General features: G+C 41.7%; 2 protein-coding genes across 3 annotated transcripts in view; one reads left to right on the top strand and one right to left on the bottom strand.

Annotated features, from left to right (window-relative positions):
* The window catches only part of LOC115138469 (formin-like), a 122,803-nt gene extending 116,698 nt beyond the window's left edge, over window positions 1-6,105 (top strand). For both annotated transcript variants that reach the window (XM_029675342.2, XM_029675341.2), the window contains 2 exons: window positions 2,372-2,453; window positions 2,605-6,105. In XM_029675342.2, coding sequence (XP_029531202.2) covers window positions 2,372-2,453; window positions 2,605-2,649 — 127 coding nt within the window. In that variant the 3' untranslated portion in view covers window positions 2,650-6,105. The remainder of the gene's footprint in view (window positions 1-2,371; window positions 2,454-2,604) is intronic.
* Window positions 6,106-7,026: 921 nt separating this feature from the next.
* Window positions 7,027-9,235, bottom strand: LOC115138961 (gremlin-1-like). Its single transcript, XM_029676142.2, has 2 exons — window positions 9,025-9,235; window positions 7,027-8,443 (listed from the first exon to the last, which is right to left on the bottom strand). Exon 2 carries the CDS (start codon window positions 8,440-8,442, stop codon window positions 7,891-7,893), a length of 552 nt encoding a protein of 183 aa, XP_029532002.1. The 5' UTR covers window position 8,443; window positions 9,025-9,235; the 3' UTR covers window positions 7,027-7,890.
* Window positions 9,236-21,672: the final 12,437 nt, after the last annotated feature.

The raw sequence follows: 21,672 nt of genomic DNA, 5'->3' as shown, positions 1-21,672 counted from the left end.
CAATTAGTCGGGGCATGGACTCTACAAGGTTTCTAAAGCATTCCACAGGGATGCTGGCCTATGTTGACTTCCCACAATTGTGTCAACTTGGCTGGTAGTGGATCTCTTGTAATGACCGATGTTAGAGATGAGAAGCAGGTACAGGGAGTCAACATTTATTCAGGAACAGACAGGTAACAAAAAAAGGAACAGCGTCAGCACACGGGTAAACAACGACAAACAACAATTAATGCTGAAGCAGGGAACAGAGCGGGGAACCAGATAGATATAGGGGAGGTAATGACAGAGGTGATCGAGTCCAATAATCACTGATGCGCATGATGGGGGGAAGGCAGAGGTGAGTAATAATGTTGGCAGGAGTGCGTAATGCTGGGGAGCCTGGCGCCTTCGATCGCCAAAGAGGGGGAGCGGGAGCAGGTGTGACAGTACCCCCCCCTCTAGGGGCGTCACCCGGGATCCCACCTGGGCGAGCCTGGTGAGCCGGCCGTGGCATGGACGCTGGACAAGCCGGCTGGGCGTAAACTCCCGACGAACCGGCAGAGGCATGGGAGCCTGGCTAGCCTGCTGAGGCATAGGAGCCCGACATTCCGGCTGGGGCGTGAAAGCCTGTCAATCCCACTGAGGCATGGGAGCCCGATGATCGGGTGGAGGCGTAGCAGCCTGACGAGCCGGGCTGGGCGTAAAACCCTACGATCCGGCTGGGGCCTGACATGGGATGGGCTCCTTCCGAGCCAACCGGGGAAAGAACCTCTCGAGCAAGCTAGGGCGTGACAGCCTGACAAGCTGGCTTAGGCACCCCCGGTTCCATCGGTGGCGGCCCCCGGACCAGACGTCACCACCAACTGGAACGCCAGCACACCCCGATGCTTCGTATGATGTCTTCAGCATTCTGTAATGACCGACGCTGGAGATGAGAAGCAGGTACAGGGAGTCAACATTTATTCAGGAACAGACAGGTAACAAAACAGGAACACACGGGTAAACAACGACAAACAACAAATAACGCTGAAGCAGGGAACCAGACAGATATAGGGGAGGTAATGACAGAGGTGATTGAGTCCAGGTGAGTCCAATAATCACTGATGCTAGTGACAAGGGGAAGGCAGATGTGCGTAATGATGGTGGCAGGAGAGCATAATTCTGGGGAGCCTGGCACCATCGAGCACCAGGGAAGGGGAGCAGGAGCAGGTGTGACATCTCTACTCCAAATAACTTGTTCCATCTCATCCCACAGATACTCAATTGGATTGAGATCTGGTGTCTGGGCAGGCCACTGCAGTAAGCTGAATTCACTGTCATGTTCGTGAAACCATTCCTTGACAATCCTAGCCTTGTAGTATGGGGCATTATCCTGCTGTAAAAATAAATACATTTGCAGATGGATACACTGCTGCCATAGAAGAGATGCACGTGATTGGCAATGATATTCAGATATACTGTGGCATTCAAACGTTGCTCCGCTTTCATCAAGGGGCCCAATGTGTGCCATGAAAACACACCACACACTGTCACACCGCCAGCCTGCAATGTTGACACGCGGCAAGATGGATACATGTACTCATAGGGTCTTCTCCATACCCTAGTCCTCCCATCAGCGTGAAACAGCAGGAACCGGGATTCATCAGACCAGGCAATGTTTTTCCAATTCTCCAGTGTCCTGAGTTTTTTCGTTCCTTAGCCCACTGCAACCCCAGTTTCTTGTGGAACTCTGTAAGGTTGTCGTTTGCCATACCCAATTCGTGTCAAGATACGACCAGTTGTGCATTACTTTATGGGTCTTTGGGCACTAATGTTGAACTAGACTGTCAGTTGACTAACTGTAACCCGTCTGTTGCTCTGCACAATTCGTGTCAGCCTCCTCTGTCGTCTTTCATCAATAACCCATTTTCAACCACTGGCCTGCCATTGGCTGGATGTCCTTTGGGGTGGTGGACCATTCTTGATACACTCAGGAAACTGTTGAGTGTGAAAAACCCAGCAGCGTTGCAGTTCTTGACACACTCAAACTGGTGTGCTTGGCACCTACTACCATACCCCGTTCAAAGGTACTTAAATATTTTGTCTTGCCCATTCACCCTCTGAATGACACACTAACACAATCCATGTCTCAATTGTCTCAAGGCTTAAAAATCCTTCTTTAGCCTGTCTCCTCCCCTTCATTTACACTGATTGAAGTGGATTTAACAGGTGACATCAATAAGGGATCATAGCTTTCACCTGGATTCACCTGGTCAGTCTATGTCATGGAAAGAGCAGGTGTTCCTAGTGTTTTGTACACTCACTGTATGTACTACCAGCAAAGGTTATTTTAACCTGTATAGATCGAGACATTTTCCTGATATTATTGAGGTTAATGTTTCCTTTCTTCCAGGCTGAAGGAAGCACAGGAGAACATCAAAAAGATCACAGCTGAGAAGAGGGTGGAAACCAAGAAGATCAATGCCAACAGTCTGGTAAGAACTGAACTTCCTTCAACCACCCTCAAATATTTTGATGGATAACGTTGTTGCTATTACCTTAACTGGACGCAGTCAATCATGGTGGATCATATCATATAACACAATGCTATAAAGCTCAGCTGTCCCTTTTTCCCTCTGTCAACAGAAAGAAAGACTGCGTCAGAAAGAAGCCAGCGTGTCCTCCAGCTGAAGAGGATGATCAAATGAAGAACAGAGTGGAGAGAGAGGAAGTGGAGAGAGGAGATGATCACTTCTTCCCTTCACCACCTGCCTCTTACCCAACATCATACCTCATATAGCCCTCCGTGCCCCCACACTGTGGACCTCTCTACTACGGCCCATTCTACCGTCCTTACTGACTGGACCATATCCACTACTCTCTTCCAACTCAGCCTCTTCCCCAGATGAGAGGCACCTTTTGTGGGCTTCTATCACTGTGTATCCCTATGACCACCATCCAGACCAACATGTACACCATGGGAAAGAGGAAACTGAATGCCACCCTGCAGCAGATATGCAGGCTGCTAAGTCTATAAAGAGGCTCCATGGCTGACTAAACCGCTGACATGATGAGACTCACAGGGGATAAAGGTCAACCTCATTCATCCAGACTGGTGTGACCTTTGAATGGCCAGCCTGTAGAGCCTGCTCTGAGGCGTGCTGGGGTTCAGGACAATGAGCACTCCAGCTGACATATCTACAGTGATGACCCCTGACCTCTAGGACCTACATACATTCCTCAGGCTGGGTTTCAGGACAGCATCACACATCGTGAGGACATATAGTCCTATGTATTGTAGCCAGGTTATGCAACAACTACAGACGAGGCCTCATTGTTGCTGAGCTATGTTAACAAATATGGCAATCTTCACTCAGTTAAATTATTACAATTACGTAAGACATTCAGGAGTTGTTATTCTAACAATGATTTAGAATATGAAAGCAGTATACAATACTTTAATGTAATGAATAGCTTTTCATCTGCTGTGGCCCATCCATGTTTGAAGTGTGTCTTGTAAATGTATTTCAATTGGTGTTTGTTTTCAAATGAGCAGGGACAGAAACGTTTGACCTGTATTGTGAAGAGAATCGGCAGTCTTTATTGGACTGAGAGTCCTGTTGAATTCATAGCGATGTGGGTCCTGGTCAAAAGGTAGAAACAGGATGTCGTACCAGTGTTGACTTTCTCACTGTACCAGACTGACCCCTCCTGGGTGATAGCCAGAGAATGCAGCGAATGCAGCAAGGCCTTGCTCTCAGCCCCTGAGTCAGACGTGACGCTCTGAGATGAACAAGCAACCTTGCTATACGCTATGAGGAAAGCAACAGGTCATCTGTATGTATGTCACAATCCTATGCACTTTCCTGCTTGCATCAGCTGTATTTAGTAGCTACATCCTTCTGTTATTATCAGAATGGTACTTAATCAAACGTACTGAACTTTCTAGCACCTCAACTTGAACTCCTATGCAATTCTATGGTTTCTGTGCTATGATAACATTTGTGAATGAACATGTTGTGATAAATTGCATCATCCATGTATTTTTTGGAGAGAACTATAGTATATTTATTTAACAACAAAAAATGTCTTTGATGTCTGGAAGATTTCAACTTTGTCTTGGAAAACTATAGACAGGGGTTTAACCATTATTTATATATTAAAATGAAAATTGTATGCCAAAACATAATTTCTTTTTTTCTTTGAGGTTGTATTTTTGTATATTATTTTGATTCCTTCCTTAGCTCGAGGAGGATGCATGAATGGCTCAGTAGTCAGGTGAAAGAAGTGTTTAGTTTCATATGGATGTGACCTACAGTGCCTTCGGAAAGTATTCAGACCCTTTGACCTTTTCATAATTTTTTTAAAGTTACAGCCTTATTCTAAAATTGATTAAATTGTTTTTCTTCTTCTTCAATCTACACACAGTACCCCATAATGACAAAGCAAAACAGTTCTTTAGACATTTTTGCCAATTTATTAAAAAACCGAAAATCACATTTACATAAGTATTCAGACCCTTTACTCAGTACTTTGTTGATGCACCTTTGGCAGCGAATACAGCCTCAAGTCTTCTTGGGTCTGACGGTACAAGCTTGGCACACTCGTATTTGGGGAGTTTCTCCCATTCTTCTCTGCAGATCCTCTCAAGCTCTGTCAGGTTGGATGGGGAGCGCTCTGGAGCAGGTTTTCATCAAGGATTTCTCTGTACTTTGCTCTGTTCATCTTTGCCTCGATCCTGACTAGTCTCCCAGTCCCTGCCATTGAAAAACACCCCCACAGCATGCTGCTGCCACTATCATGCTTCACTGTAGCGGTGGTGCCAGGTTTCCTCCAGACGTGACGCTTGGCATTCAGGCCAAAGAGTTCAATCTTGGTTTCATCAGGCCAGATAATCTTGTTTCTCATGGTCTGAGAGTCTTTAGGTGCCTTTTGGCAAACTCCAAGTGGGCTGTCATGTGCCTTTTACTGAGGAGTGTCTTCCGTCTGGCCACTCTACCATAAAGGCCTGATTGGTGGAGTGCTGCAGAGATGGTTGTTTTTCTTGAAGGTTCTCTCATCTCCACAGAGGAACTCCAGAGCTCTGTCAGAGTGACCATCGTGTTCTTGGTCACCTCCCTGACCAAGGCTCTTCTCCCCAACCAAGGCTCTTCTCCCCAGCTCTAGGAAGAGTCTTGGTGGTTCCAAACTTCTTCCATTGGCTTGGTTTTTGCTTTGACATGGACTGCCAACTGTGGGACCATATATAGACATAGACAGGTGTGTGCCTTTCCAGAATATGTCCAATCAATTGAATTTACCACAGGTGTACTCCACTCAAGTTGTATAAACAGCTCAAGGATGATCAATGGAAACAGGACGCACCTGTGCTCAATTTCCAGTCTCATAGCAGAGGGTCTTCACACTAACATTTTGAAATACCTGTTTTTGCTTTGTCATTATGGGTTTAAAAAATATATATTTTAGAATAAATCTGTAACTAACAAAATGTGGAAAAGGTCAAGGGGTCTGAATACTTTCTGAAGGCACTGTATATAAGGAGCTTCATCATTTACCACAAATGGTCTTGTTTCATACCCTACATGAACTGCTATAGAGAGTATAATTTGCCTATATATATATATATATATTGCCTTTTGTTTAATTTAAATCAAGATGATGTTTACTTTGTTTAAAAATAGAAACAATTACTCATATCAAGCCATGTGTAGGCCTATAATTTACCCCTGCCAGAACCTATTAAGTGTCAAAATAGCACCTTTGTTTCATAATCATTGAATGTGCCATTATTTTTTGTATGAAGACATTTCATAATCTTAAAATTGCATTTAATGTTTACTTAGTAGGCAAAAATTTACATTTTGATAAAGGCCAATATGTTTAACATGCATATGTTGATTCATTTCGTGAGAGGCCTACTCTTATGTGCCCACGTGTTTTAGGTGTTTTATCGTTCAAATGAATTTGCGCGAGGTCAAAGTAATAGATTGCAAACAATTCAGTCACAGAAGTCTTAACTGGAGTCTACAGATGAGGAAGCCTGGCTCGCATGGAAACGGATGTTTAACCCTCCTTGTCTGTTGTTTCTCTACTTTCAGCACTCCCTAATTAACATTCAGTAGCCAAATAAAGGTGAAAATGACCATAGCCTAATTGTTTCATTGATTTGTGCGCAAATATGTATTCATTTGCACCTATATATCTCACAATGCACATCTTCATTCTAAATTAATCATTTGAAAATGTCAGAAAGCACGATAATAATGAGAGAAATTGCACCTAAGTTAACTGACTTGTAGCCTATTACACTTCGCTACATGTGCCAATGAAGGCGCAAACTTGATTATGTCAGCACTACATTCGGTACAATGAAGACCTGGCAAGGGTAAATCGAAGCAGAGCGACGCAACTGACAAAACAACGCTGAAGTCCCAAATGCGTAAGAGGCTAAAACAACTCGACAATAAATAATTGATAAAGAAAACTTTGATCGGTGTTCAATTTTTAAAGAAGGCCATTGATTGGTTGATGTATCTATTTTTAGAGAGCCATGTAGGCCTGTGCCATCTGAACAAGAAACCGTAAGGGAGCCATGGTTTTACAAATGCGTAAGGCCTGTTAGCATCAGTGTCCCCACAAAAACATGGGCCTTTGACAGATTTGGGAGCCAGGGGAGATCCTATTGTAAACTTCGATAACATCGTTTGAAGGGGTTATTGGAAAAGTTGTTGAGTCTAACATGTAATCGCGTTTCTTGTGGTATTTTCTCATACATGATCTTCGTTTTACGACGAAATATATCCAATGGTCTAAGGAACTTATAAAAGTCCCAGCAAGAGGTTGGCTCCAAGCAAGAAGAAAATAACCCATCACTAGAGAATATGTTTTTATTTGGTGTTTAGGGTTAAACCTGATACATAAAAATGCTATGCATGAAATCGGAGTCTTTGCAGTTTGGGTGTGGGTTAATTAACGATCCATTTCACATCGGTGGTGTCAACCCTGACGCTGAAATGTTCAGACATGAACAATGTAAGCAAAAAGCGAACAGGTTCAGTGACCACTGCATCAATGTCAATATCTGTTTATTTTGTGGATCAGTTGCTCTGATAGAACTATCAAACTGGTTGCATATACAATTCGTGTATGAATAACATTTGACAACTAAAAGAAAAGCTTCCATCTACAGCATTATAAACAAGTATGTAGGCCTACATCGAACATTTTCATTTCCATGTCCAACTAATACAGATATTTCGTTTTTTTTTATTTTTATAGCATCGAACATCTTAGTCCTGGCCTACTTTACAAAAGCTCTCCGTTCTCCACTATAACACTGAACATTGGAGTCAAATAAATCAGTGGAGCATTCTTGTCACATTAAATAGTCGTTACTTTTTTTCAAATTCCACATAGTGGAAACTATCTATTCGTCAACCATTAATGATATAAACGCATTTTCTGTCCTATTCCCCCCATTGAAATTGGTTTTGATAGCCTATTGCTGTCTCTGTCCAAAATAGTGTAAAAACATTGTGTGAAAAGGTTTTGCAGTCCTATTTGAGGTTGGAAAAGCCGTGCGCTTGTTTACAAGTCAATCAGCAGATTGCTGTGTTCATTCCATGTCATTATACCATGCAACGTTGCTTGCCACAGGCTGCTATTGCAATTAGATTAATAGGCAATTATGCGCAGAAAATGACATGGTACAGCAGTCCTTGTTTACAAAAGAATATGCCCAAGTATATCAACAGAAGCCTATAACATGCTGCACATGTCTGTCTGATCTTACGTTCCTTGCAGATTGAACATTTTCTCATATTTGGAACAGGGAAAAATGCTCCCAGACATACGGTGATTATCCTTCATGTGAACAATCCAATAATTGTTTGATGAGGAGACTAATTGGCCGCATCCCAGTCAATCACAGGGCTAGTCCAAGTCTATGGAGATGCAGCGGCACTGCTTTACGCGCTGGATGCGCTTCTTCTTGGTGGACGGCTGCTGGTCCGGACAGTTCAAAGTGAAAGTCATGGTAGTAAATCGTTTCGGCTTGCAGAACGAACAAGACTGGAAGGCTCCCTCTTCCCTGCGGACATGTCTGGGGATGTAAAAAGAATTACACTGTCCATAGCAGAACCTGTTAATGATAGTGCGGCTGATGCAGCCCTCCTCGTGGATGGTCTGTTTAAGTGGCTGTGTCTTGCACCAGTCGCGTTTCAGATAGCGGCGCTCAGTGACATGCAACGCTTCTTGGCTGGACTCCAGCACCTCCTCAGCCGGTGCAGCAGAACTCTTTTCCCGTCGTCGGGAACCAGAGCCCGCCTGCGGTGCCTGTGGTTGCTGCTCCGATTCGTTTGGGTTGTTTTTGTCAGGATGAGGGATGGCGCCTTGGGAGCCCCTGTTCCTTTTGGAAGCCACTGTATATGAGAGTAGCCCCAGGATGAAAACCATGCCACAGAGGATATACGCCGATCTGGCCATCCTTGAGGGGAAAGATAAGTGAAGGTTGAATTATCATCCATAGCCTAATCTCGGTTACTAAAATCTCGGGTAATTTGGTCCGCTAGATAAGGCGTAGATATATGTACACGAGAGATTAACCATAACCTATCATTTCAACGTTGTTGTTGAAATTGCGTTATTTACGATGGAATAGAAACATTAAACATTGCCTATTGATTTTGTATCGTGTTTTATATTGACAATATAGTCCACATTACCTAATTCGATAGTCAAATCAGAACGAAGATATATTCGAATGCAAATTAATATTTCATGGATATTGCGGTGGCGAAGTTAATGGGCGCAAGCCATTGCGTAAAACAGAATACAGAAAAACAATAACCTTTATGCATGAGAATAATCATTACATTTCACATGTTTATTTACAATAGGCTACAATAATCATTGGGACATGTAGTCTAACTACAAAATAGGTATACATACAAGCAGAGTTTACGCATAAAGACCTCCTGCGATATGATGATAAGGAATATAATACGATAACATGCCCAAGTTTTACGCACGTACTTTCTCAGATGTTAAGCGTTAAACTTCACTAACCTGTCAAAAGCTCAAAGTAGCTGCAAATGAAATGATCTGTGGTGGGTGTTCTTTATGAAGTGTCCCGAGGCAAGAGGCAGCTAATGGTGGAGACTGTAGTATTGCAGAGGGGGCTCGCGCTGTTGGTAGTCTGGAGTCGCTAAGGATTCCATAGAAAGAGACTGAGGTTTTAATAAAAATTGCAGCAGCGCCTGACTGTCTCCTTTTTAAATGTCTGTCAGCTGAGATGTGCACAACATATCCTTCCACATTATTGGCTAAGCACGATGCAAGGAAAATCAAAACTACCCGCCCCCTCAACACTTCCTCGAACCCACTTTAAGAATACCATGGGGGATGGGGAGTAGCACGAATTTGGCACGAATTTCATGGAAACCATGCAGACTTCAGTGCTATACTGGGCACACATTTGGGAATGTTATGCATGTCATAAATATAAAGCAGGTATAGCCTATTTGGTTCAACTGCATGTTAACTGTTTTATCTCTAATTGTCTATAGGCTAGTTTAACAGAGAGGGGGAGAGGGGCGAGGGGCCAGTAATGGTTTATTTTAGTCTGCTTTTTACATTATATAAAATGCATGCTAATGATCTTTACATAATGGTCCCGGATAATTACGTTTGTGAATGCCAATTGAAACAGTGCCAAGTGACAGGACTGTATAAGAAAAGTATACCACAAATAACAATGCAGGCGGCCGAACGGAATTATAAGTTACCGTTTTTTGGTTCAATGTATAATTTATATAGGCTATTTGTGTGACGTTGCCTACAAATGTAAATGGTAGATTTAATAAAATCATTACGTTGAATATCATAGGCATAGTTCGACAAAACGTATGGCCTAAATGTATTTTAATTACGTTTTCAATTGAATGCATTTATTTATTGAGTTATTATTATTAATTTTTTATTGATTGTGTTATTTAATATGAAATTACAATTTTAGTTAGCTTTTTTCAATTTGGAGAATAACAACATTTTTAAAGTTGTTTTTTACTTGGATGCATTACTTCACCAAAGAAACAAGTTGTTAGAAATTAGTCCTACTATTATTTACGATTGGGAAACGAATAAGCCATATTAAATTAAGAGAAAATATGTTCTGGACCAAGTCTTTATATCACCTGTCGAGCCAACTTGAGTAGGCGAATAACGATGTATTTAAATTAGACTTATGTTTAACAGAAAATAAAGTGGTCCAATTTTCTCATAAAAAATAAATAAAAAAGAGTTCTTAGTTAGTGCGTAATTGGTTGGAAACTGTTTGTGCAGGGATGAAATGTTGAGAAATTAGCATGACGTCTGAGAATATATTTAGGGTAACAGCCAAAAACACTTTCGTTATTTAGAAATTAAAACATAAGCCCCTCAAGACAAGTCCAATTCCATTATTGACATTTCCGCCTGGGCTCCTCTGTCTCGCTTCAGTTAATTCCCATCAATTCACACTTCTTAAGTGTTTTTAAGACCGTTTTACAAACAGACGGAGTTTGTAAGCAAAAGTGATAGCCTATCACAAGTGTGTTTAGGCTTCAGTAGGCCTAGCATAGAAATTAGCCTACATGTTTTTTTAGGACAACGAACGAACTATAAGCCTATGTTATTTCACCTTGGCAAATAAACTCATGACCTGCTATATATCTTCAAATACAAAACAAATATAAAACAAATTCATTTTTCTGTCGGATAAACCAGTCACAGTATTCTACACCTTAGGCTATGCCTACTTAGGCTTCCTCATATTCGGTAGTCAGGTGTTTTTCCTGAGGTAGCCTATCATATCCTCAGCGGCCTGACCGTCTGCATAGGCTATTTTGAGTTCTGAAAATGTGGATTAGGTGACCTGGCCATGTTTGCAGTTATAACAGTACATCCTGAGTCTCTCCACGCTGTTGCTCGTCAGAGTCCTGCATTATTTGTAGGCTTACTGGGCTACTCCCCATCTGCGCAACACATGGTTGGCGGCCAATCCTCGCAGCAACACAATGTGAAGCCATAATATAACTGGCTTTCAAATAAAAATACATGCAGAACACGTCTACGGTTGTGCACAGGAGTGCGATGAGTGTGATATGAAGAGAATTAATTGAGATGCCAGCAATGGGATATTATTCCAATTGCTGAATCAATTCAATTAGTTGACAGACCTCGTCAGGGTGCATTGTGTGCAATTATTATTTGAACAGATTGAACACTCCATCGTGGCTTGATAGCCTACAGCTAATCGTATTATACATACATAATTAGATAGCCTACATCAGGCTTATGTTACTTCAATTTTCTCAAATAAAACACGACAGTCTACAAACCTTTATGTTTAATATGATAACTAAGGCCAGTTGTTTTGGTGGGTTAATGTATTTGACGAGTACTTTCCATCTAGGTTGGCTGCAGCTAGGTTTCCAGCTCTGTTGGCTTATCCACTAGGTTGGCTGCAGGTAGAAAATCATAGGAAATGTTATTTAAATTACAAGTTGCCTCCAATCAATCAATCTCTGGTTGTGCGTGAGTGTTTGGTGGGGGTCGTCTAATTAGTCAGAGGAGGCTAAGTAGTTATACGAATCTAAATGGCACAAAACCTATTATTTGGCAGGGAATGATATTTGTAGATTAGTGATTCTACACCTTATTTGCTCAAACTGATCCTCTCCGAAGTAAAAAAGAAAAGAAAAAAAGAAGGTAAATTAGGGGCAATTTAAGACTCGAAATGACACTGGGCGTGTTCCACATTGCACCCGACAGTGCATGCCACTGCAGACTGACTAATCTACAAAGAGCATCATAAACTACTCACACTCTTATAAAAAAAGGTTCTGCATAGAACCTAAAAGGGTTATAAGCTTGCTTCATAAATGGCACCCCTAAAGGTTCTATATAGAACCGAAGTTGATTCCATATATAACCCTACTTGGAACCAATTTTGGTTCAGTGAAGAATAACCCCTGGGTTTCTGATCAAATAACCCTACAGAGGTTCTATATAGAACCTTTCAGGGTGCCATATATGAAGCAAGCAATATAACCCTTTTTAGTTCTATCCAGTACCTTTTTCTAAGAGAGCATTATTATTTATAGATCAGTCAGTCAGTCACAATTTTCGAACCCATGATACACAACGGGTTTGATCCTCTTGGACACGGCAATTGCCACCAGCAGCACAGCATATATTAGGCGAGCTCGAGTGGATCACAGATCTCTTTTGTCAAAGTGTTCTGCATTATAGGTATACGAATTGTCCGACTTGCGACTACATGTGGACTGCATGAACTTTACAAAAATCATGTGATGAAGTTGCTTTCAAGTCGCTGCAGTTGCTTCTCACCAACTGCACCATGCAGCCATCACCTTCATGTTGGGAGGCACGATATGTCAACCAATCATTAGGGTGTGTTTTTTTTTTACACACGTTTTTTTGGTACCGACACTTTACCATTTATATTTTTGACAACTTTTACTCCACTACATTCCTAAAGATATGTACACCTTACATTTCGAATACTCAGGCAGGACAGCAATATGGTCCAATTCAAGCACTTATCAATATAAAGTCATCCCTACTGCCTCTGATCTGGCAGATTCACTAAACACAAAAACGGCTTTGTAAATGATGTCTGAGTGTTGGAGTATGCACCCGTCTGTCCATGTATAAACAAATGGTGCCATCTGGTTGACTTAATATAAGACATTTGATGTATAGCATTTACTTTTACTCAAGTATGATGATTTACACCACTGTACACAAGTACATTTAAAACCAGATACATTTAGACATTTAATCAAGTAGTATTTTACTTTGTCACTTTTTCTTGAGTCCTTTTTGACAATTGAGTACTTTCTCCACCATTGACCACACATAATGTTTTCAGTGAGTGCGTGATATGGGGGTATAGGAGTTTATTTTGACATTTATACAGAACAACTTTTATAAACAAACCATAGCAGATATGTTGATACTGCCATGTGGATCTGACCCTTGCTGTTGTGGATCCACTACAGTGTGCGACTTTCGGCTGTTGCAGATGCACCTCCACCGACTTCGTTAGGCTTACCGCTGGAACACACCCATTGAGATGTGCGAGATGCATGACTTCACTCTCACAGTCAAACACAGTATCTGCGCACACTGTCAGACTTACCATCAGGCAGAAGAGGCAATTGCCTCAGGCCTCACATCATCAAGGGGCCTCATGAGCTGGGCATAAAGAAATGTTAAGCAAAAAATATTACAATTATTTCTCAGCTCGAGGTATAATAAATACATTAAAAACTGTTTTTTTTTTTCATGGGCTGCATCTCAATCCACTGCATCTGTGGAAGGTGGCAGAGCTACAGCTGTGCTTGTTAGACCAGGAGACATTTCGAAGATCGGTCTTCTCAAAAAACGTCTGTTTGGCCTACAAATAAATCTGACCCCTCTAGGAAAAGATGAGGCTCTCATGATGGCGTTCTCCGTTTTGCTCTACGTCAACCACAAGCAACTCCTCTAAAGGTAAGCCAGTACTGGGTGGAAAAATGTATGGAAGTTATTAGGGCATTTCCACGTTAAAGGTATAGAGGTAATTCTATGGTAAAAATGTATTTTTGTTTTTCCTAGGTTCTTACATCTCTCAGATATAGGATAGACACTTCAAAAAATACTCCCCTTTGACTACAATTTTGACCGTTTTTTCATGTTGTTATTGAATGCATTTTTTGGGCTAATAGCAGTAAGTGCAAATTCAATATTTCAAAATCATTAAAAAATATATATGTATACAGGTGCATTCAGAAAGTATTCAGACCCTTTGACTTTTTCTAAATGTTCTTACGTTAGCCGTTTTCTAAAATGGGTTAAATAAAAAAAATCCTCAATCTACAAAAAATGCCCCATAATGACGAAGTGAAAACAGGTTTTTAGAAAAGTTAGCAAATTTATAAAAACAGAAATACCTTATTTACATAAGTATTCAGACCATTTGCTATGATACTCGAAATTGAGCACAGGTGCATCTTGTTTCCATTTATCATCCTTGAGATGTTTCTACAACTTGGAGTCCACCTGTGGTAAATTCAATTGATTGGATATGATTTGGAAAGGCACACACCTGTCTATTTAAGTTCCCACAGTTGACAGTGCATGTCAGAGCAAAAACCAAGCCCTGAGGTTGAAGGAATTGGCCATAGAGTTCTGAATCAGTGTGTGAAGTTCCCCAAGAACACAGTGGTCTCCATCATTCTTAAATGGATGAAGTTTGGAACCACCAAGACCCTTCTTAGAGCTGAGCCATCGGTGGAGAAGGGCCTTGGTCAGGGAGGTGTCCAAGAACACGGTGGTCACTCTGACAGAGCTTCAGCACTCCACCAATAGAGTGGGCAGACGGAAGCCACTCCTCAGTAAAAGTCACATGACAGCCCGCTTGGAGTTTGCCAAAAGGCACCTAAAGTACTCTCACACCATGAGAAACTATATTCTCTGGTTTGATGAAACCAATATTGAACTCTTTGGCCTGAATGCCAAGCGTCACGTCTGGAGGAAACCTGGCACCATCCCTACGGTGAAGCATGGTGGTGGTAGCATCATGCTGTGGGGATGTATTTCAGCGGCAGGGACTGGGAGGCTAGTCAGGATCGATGCAAAGATGAACAGAGCAACGTACAGAGATCCTTGATGAAAACCTGCTCTAGAGCGCTCAGGACCTCAGACTGAGGCAAAGGTTCACCTTCCAACAGGACAGAGACACTCCCCATCCAACCTGACAGAGCTTGAGAGGATCTGCAGAGAAGAATGGGAGAAACTCCCCAAATCCAGGTGTGTCAAGCTTGTAGCGTCATACCCAAGAAGACTTGAGGCAGTATTTACTGCCAAAGGGGCTTCAACAAAGTACTGAGTAAAGGGTCTGAATACTTATGTCAATTTGATATTTCATTTTATTTGCAACATTAAAAAAAAATGTTTTGTGGTATTGTGTTTAGATTGATGAGGGAAAAAACATATTTAATCTATTTTAGAATAAGGCTGTAATGTAGAAAAATGTGGAAAAAGTCAAGGGGTCTGAATACTTTACGAATGCACCGTATTTATTTTTTTTTACCTACAGGGGTCCTAAATGTCCAAATCAAATAGCTAAATTATCCTTGATATTACCATCTTAAATCAATTCCATACCTTAGCTTAGTAGTAGTCATACCTCCAAAATCACGTCGCTTCATGCCCCTCTTGCAGTTCTGGAGAATTTTGTATTGCAAAAATGATTTCAATGGTCCGCTGACTTCAAGCAGCAAGATTCTGATTGGATGTTACATTTCTAGAAACCCCCACATGCTCGTTGGTGGAACGTGTTATGTTCATCACTGTTTTCCGACCGGGAAGGACACATTTTGCCGAGTTATTCCATATGCTAGTTTGCAACATTGCAGAAAATGGACGAAAACCTGGAGAAACTTAATTGTTTCATACACAAACTCGACATACATCAACATATTTTGACGGGGTTTTAAAATTAAAAGATTTTCATGCAAATATTCTGGAATACCAATGTTTCCACCAAATGGACTCGTTGCGGATAAAATCCGTGCGTGATGAAAGGCACACAAAATGTACCTTTTTTTCTTAAATTTTCATGCACCGAAACAAAATCTAGAATTCAATGTGTTTCCATTGCATTTTCAACTCTACGGATAGACCAGAGTCTGTACTCTGGTCTGGGCACCTGGGCTCTAGCCAACTTCTTGTAGATACAATGAAGGTAGGCTGTGCGGGTTGGATAGTCTACATGATGAGATTATCATGGATAAGAGCAAGAATATTTATATTTGTCAAACGATAGTCAAGCATCGATCACGTCACCAGAATAAGACCCTCGATATTTATTGGAAAGCAGCATCAAGCTTATCACCGTGCACTTTCACCACCCTGTGAAGTTCATCATAATTTATTTCATCTATAGCCTAATAAACTGCATGGTTTCCCGAGTTGTAGTGGGAGGAGAACTATATGATGGTTATTATATCAATATTTGTGCATAAAAGGCGTTTCCAACATTTCCCACATAATACATTTTACAGACACAAAAAAAGATCGCACTATGTCGAACAAACAAATGATCTGTTGGCATTTATAAAATTACACCGAAACGTCCTGTTTTTTATATACGATATGACTTTACTTGCATAAAAACTGTGGATGGAAATAATCTAGTATAGTCCAATAGTTAGTGAGCACTATGTGAGCACTATTGGAGCTCCGCCCAAGCAAGGCATTTGATTGGTTTCAAGTGTAGCGAGGTGTCACTGATTTACACTGGGTCGCCAACACTATTTCTCAATTTTTCTGCCATGAACTTCCCAGGTTGACCGTATTAGGGAAGTCTGGTTCTCGATGAGGCTACCTTAGTATAAACCCAGCCCTTAGAGTCTAGGGCAGGGGCATAGCCGCGGGAAGTAGGAGTGCTGCAGTCCCCCCTGAAAAATAATAATAAAAACATATAGAATTTTTTTCTCTCCCAAAAGTAGTGCAATGGGGCTTTAATAGTCCTGTATGAGCAAACCGATATAGCCGTCTGTAGAGCTGGTAATTCTCAGACCCCCCACCCTCAAACTATTTCCCGTGGCTATGTGCACTGGTATTCAACTCTTACCCTATGTCTGAGGTCCAAAGCCTGCTGGTTTTCTGTTCTACCTAATAATTAACTGCACCCACCTTATGTCCCAGGTCTAAATCAGTCCCTGATTAGTGGGAACAATGAACAAATAAATGGAATTGGCTTCAAGGTCTAGAGTTGAGTTTGAGGGCTCTAGGGGGATAAAATATGCATTTCTTTAGTAAAAAGACAGGTAATGCTGATAATACTGCCATCGTCATCTGTGTGTAGCCCAGGTATCTGACGCTGTCTGGCCAAAAAGAGTATGGATGCTTTCTCCGGTGAGATACTGTAATTTCAGCCACCTGTTCGGATGCTGGAATAATTTTGGAAGAACGTGTGAGCCAAGCCAACACCTTAACCGTTACGCTGAAGAGGTTCGAACCTGTCAAACCAAAACCTTAACCGTTACCCCGGTTAATGTGTTGGCTTGACAGTCGCTGGACCAGAGTTCGTCTCCCGGTCAGGCTACCCCTTGCTCAAATTGAGGTGTAGAATCACTGATCTACAAATAGTATTCCCTGCCAAATAACAGTCTTAGTGCAATTAAAATTCGTAGAGCTATGCCGTCCCTGGTTTAGGCAATCCCCCTACCAAACACTTGTGCACGACCAGACGTTAATTGATTAGAGACAGCATGTGTCAATTAAAGAACATTTCCTACATTTTTCTACATGCAGCAAACCTAGTGGATTTTTCTGGAAATACCAGTAAACTAAAACAACTGTCCCTACATGTCACGTCCTGACCTTAGTTCCTTTTTTATGTCTCTATTTTGGTTTGGTCAGGGCGTGAGTTGGGGTGGGCATTCTGTTTTGTTCTGTGTGTTGTATTTCTATGTGTTTGGCCTGATATGGTTCCCAATCAGAGGCAGCTGTCAATCGTTGTCTCTGATTGAGAACCATACTTAGGTAGCCTGTTCCCACCTGTGTTTGTGGGTAGTTGTTTCCCGACCTTACAGGACTGTTTCGTGTCATTTTTTTTTTTGTCATTCAGTGTTCAGTTTATTTAATTAAATTTACTATGAACACTTACCATGCTGCGTGCTGGTCCGATGATTCCTATTCTTCATCATCAGACGAAGAGGTGTCTCGACCCCGCCCTGTGCAACTGGGTACTGGACTTCCTGACGGGCCGCCCCCAGGTGGTGAGGGTAGGCAACAACATCTCCACCCCGCTGATCCTCAACACTGGGGCCCCACAAGGGTGCGTTCTGAGCCCTCTCCTGTACTCCCTGTTCACCCACGACTGCGTGGCCATGCACGCCTCCAACTCAATCATCATGTTTGCGGACGACACTACAGTGGTAGGCTTGATTACCAACAACGACGAGACGGCCTACAAGGAGGAGATGAGGGCCCTGAGAGTGTGGTGTCAGGAAAATAACCTCACACTCAACGTCAACAAAACAAAGGAGATGATTGTGGCCTTCGGGAAACGGCAGAGGGAGAACCCCCCCCCCCCTATCCACATCGACGGGACAGTAGTGGAGAGGGTAGTAAGTTAAGTTCCTCGGCGTACACATCACGGACAAACTGAATTGGTCCACCCACACAGACAGCGTTGTGAAGAAGGCGCAGCAGCGCCTCTTCAACCTCAGGAGGCTGAAGAAATTTGGCTTGTCACCAAAAGCACTCACAAACTTCTAATGATGCACAATCGAGAGCATCCTATTGGGCTGTATCACCGCCTGGTACGGCAACTGCTCCACCCACAACCGTAAGGTTCTCCAGAGGGTAGTGAGGTCTGTATAACGCATCACCGGGGGCAAACTACCTGCCCTCCAGGATACCTACACCACTCGATGTCACAGGAAGGTCATAAAGATCATCAAGGACAACAACCACCCGAGCCACTGCCTGTTCACCCCGCTATCATCCAAAGGCGAGGTCAGTACAGGTGCATCAAAGCAGGGACCGAGAGACTGAAAAACAGCTTCTATCTCAAGGCCATCAGACTGTTAAACAGCCACCACTAACATTGAGTGGCTGCTGCCACATTAATAATGGAAATTGATGTAAAAATGTATCACTAGCCACTTTAAACAATGCCACTTAATAATGTTTACATACCCTACATTACTCATCTCATATGTAGATACTGTACTCTATACCATCTACTGCATCTTGCCTATGCCGTTCTGTACCATCACTCATTCATATCTTTATGTACATATTCTTTATCCCTTTACACTTGTGTATAAGGTAGTAGTTGTGAAATTGTTAGGTTAGATTACTTGTTGGTTATTACTGCATTGTCAACTAAAAGCACAAGCATTTCGCTACACTCGCATTAACATCTGCTAATCACGTGTATGTGACAAATACAATTTGATTTGACATAGAGGAATATGTTTTCTATATCCTATTCCAGATTATGACCATTGTCCAGTGCTCAAACCATATCCACATATCCCCTCCCCTCAGTCTATACTGTTTTACATCTAAGCACCTTCATAACAACTATAGTTTGATCACATCTGTAAACTCCATTATACCAGTGCTAAAGGTGTGCACATTTGCCTGAGGTTATCAGGCACACTAACTTTCGATTAAACTGAGAGGAATTAGTGATGTCATGTTGATAGCATTTGGTTATTCAATGCAACACTCCTATGGATCAAGCTAGTGATATGCCTTAAAGAGCCTCTCTTGTATGTGAGAGTAGCATCAGCCTATGGCATAGACATTCTCAAAATGAAAAGTCATGGCACCATCTGCTGGAGTACTCCCAGTGGGGAACCGTAAGGGATTTATTTTTGAGAAAGTATGTTTATTTTATTTTATTACATTTAAATTTCCATTTCATCTTTACAATAAATGATCTTCTGATTTCCGTTTGTGTTGAAAAGAGAAGGGTTAACACTAAAGAGGAAAAAAATATCCAATCAGGATTTCCTTTCGTGGTCTCTAGGTAGAATAATCTAGCTAACTCAACCAGCCATTGGCTAGGCCTTCAGAAGCTGGACAGAAGGCCTAAGCCAAATATTTTTTATAACTAACCCAAGATAGACCACAGACTAACTGCAATTTTATTTAACTTTTGCAAAGGGTAAACTCTACAAAACTTTGTCCACTCTGTTCATTTTGAAAACAACAAATTTTTGTTTTGAAAACAGAACTGCATTGAGATCAAATGTTTCATTGGTTAGCAGAATATCAGCCAATTTCCATCTTTCCCCACTACCGGCCACTGGGCTTCCTCTCACCACCATATTTAGTAGTGAGTGGAAACGTCAACCGGATGCTTCACATTTATACATCCGGTGAAATATCTGTCTCATTGTTCCATCTGTGCCTCTGCCATTCAACTGTATTAGAGCAGAATTTGAGTGACAGAGGAATGAAGCAATTACATTTGGACTTGCAATGGGCGGGAGTCGGGACCATTTAAGAAAAAAAAGTGAAGGCTGAGATATGTCACTACTGAGAGCGCAATAAAAAATATCAGTGGCTCAAGCAGTTTTCCCAATCTAACGCTAGTAATATTAACTAGCTTGTGTTGTAGTAGTGTGACAGTGACCAAGTTTACATGCGCACAGTATTCGGCATAGTAGCTCATATCCCGCTTAAAAAGCACAGCTTGGCCAATCCAACTTCTGCATTGGCCGTGCAGCATTTATGGTGATACGGCCTCTAATACTTATTGTGCTCCGTGGAGCAGCACAGAGCTGTTGTGAAGGAAGTGAGTTTATACAAGACATCCTGACCCCACCTACCGTCAACCAATCCTGTAAATGTGGAGCTTTATGAGCTACTAAATATATATAGCACTCTGCAATGTTACAGAATTTGAGAGGCACGCCTGCAATGCGATACGGAACTCAATTTGGCCTCTGCATGTCTAAGGAGGCTCCGCAATTGCATCACACCTTCCACATAGAGCCACCGACCCCATTTTCGGATCATGTCTGAATTTGCTTTACAGGTCTTATTTGGAATAAGCTGTTTACATGCAGATTTGATATCCTGCTCACAAGTATCCCTGTAACCACAAATAAACAGAATATTCCCAATTTAAGGTCATTTGGGTTAAATGGAATAGTAACAAAAATATGGACACTGACTCACTCTGATTGCCTGGGCCTTGCTCCCAAGTGTGTAGGCCTGTGCCCTGCCAGGCCCACCCATGGCTGTGCCTCTGACCAGTCATGTGAAATCCATAGATTAGTGCCTAATGAATTTCTGAACTGTAACTTAGTAAAATCGTTGAAACTGTTGCGTTTATATTTTTGCGTTTATAACAAGTCATGACAGAAGAGAATCTGCATGTATCTAACTATACCTAATAAACAATTGGCCCCCCAAATGTAAAAAAATAGAATATGGCCTACCAAATGTCAGACATTATAAGCAGAAACTTGTCTAAATTAGGGGTGAAAGTAGCCAGTAGGCTATACAGTCCAGTACAAAGTATCTGTAAAATAAATTATGGAATTACAGTGGATGGAAACGCACAGGTAACCTACTTTTTGAAGTGATTTGTTTGAACATCAGATGAAAACATCCCACAACACCCATGATATGCAAAACTGAGCCTGTGCAAACAAAAACAGTAAACGGGATAAAATGTTTACATGGCACAGTATCCCCTTTAAGATCAGCACATCCCAGGCATCTTATCTGGGTTTCTCATAACCTGGATACAAGCCTTTTCAGGTTATTGTAAACAGGATACATATGGTGTTTATATGCATCTACTCAATAACAGAATACTTAAGTATCCTGAATAAGAATGGGATATTGGTGTGCATGTAAATGTGATCAGTGTTAGCTAGCTTGTGTTGTAGTAGTGTGACAATGGCAAAGGCAGCTGCAGTGGATATTATCAACTTCAAAGTGGATGTTGCTAATTTGTTAGCATCACCCTTTTCAAGATAAACTTTCAAACTTAGTTTACAAATCATCACCTGGTGAGTGGCATTTTGTTGTTGTTGCAGCTCACTTACTGTTAGCAATCTCTCTGAAAATAATGATCATGAAACATTGTTGCATTTAAACTTTATATCACCGGTTAGGGGGAAGAAC

The sequence above is a fragment of the Oncorhynchus nerka genome, linkage group LG12, assembly GCF_034236695.1.
Source record: "Oncorhynchus nerka isolate Pitt River linkage group LG12, Oner_Uvic_2.0, whole genome shotgun sequence".
NCBI classification, from domain to species: domain Eukaryota; kingdom Metazoa; phylum Chordata; class Actinopteri; order Salmoniformes; family Salmonidae; genus Oncorhynchus; species Oncorhynchus nerka.
This window is presented reverse-complemented; position numbering and strand designations above follow the sequence as displayed.

Coding starts and splice junctions, on each gene's coding strand:
- LOC115138961 (XM_029676142.2), bottom strand. CDS start 8,442: ATGGCCAGATCGGCGTATATCCTCTGTGGCATGGTTTTCATCCTGGGG.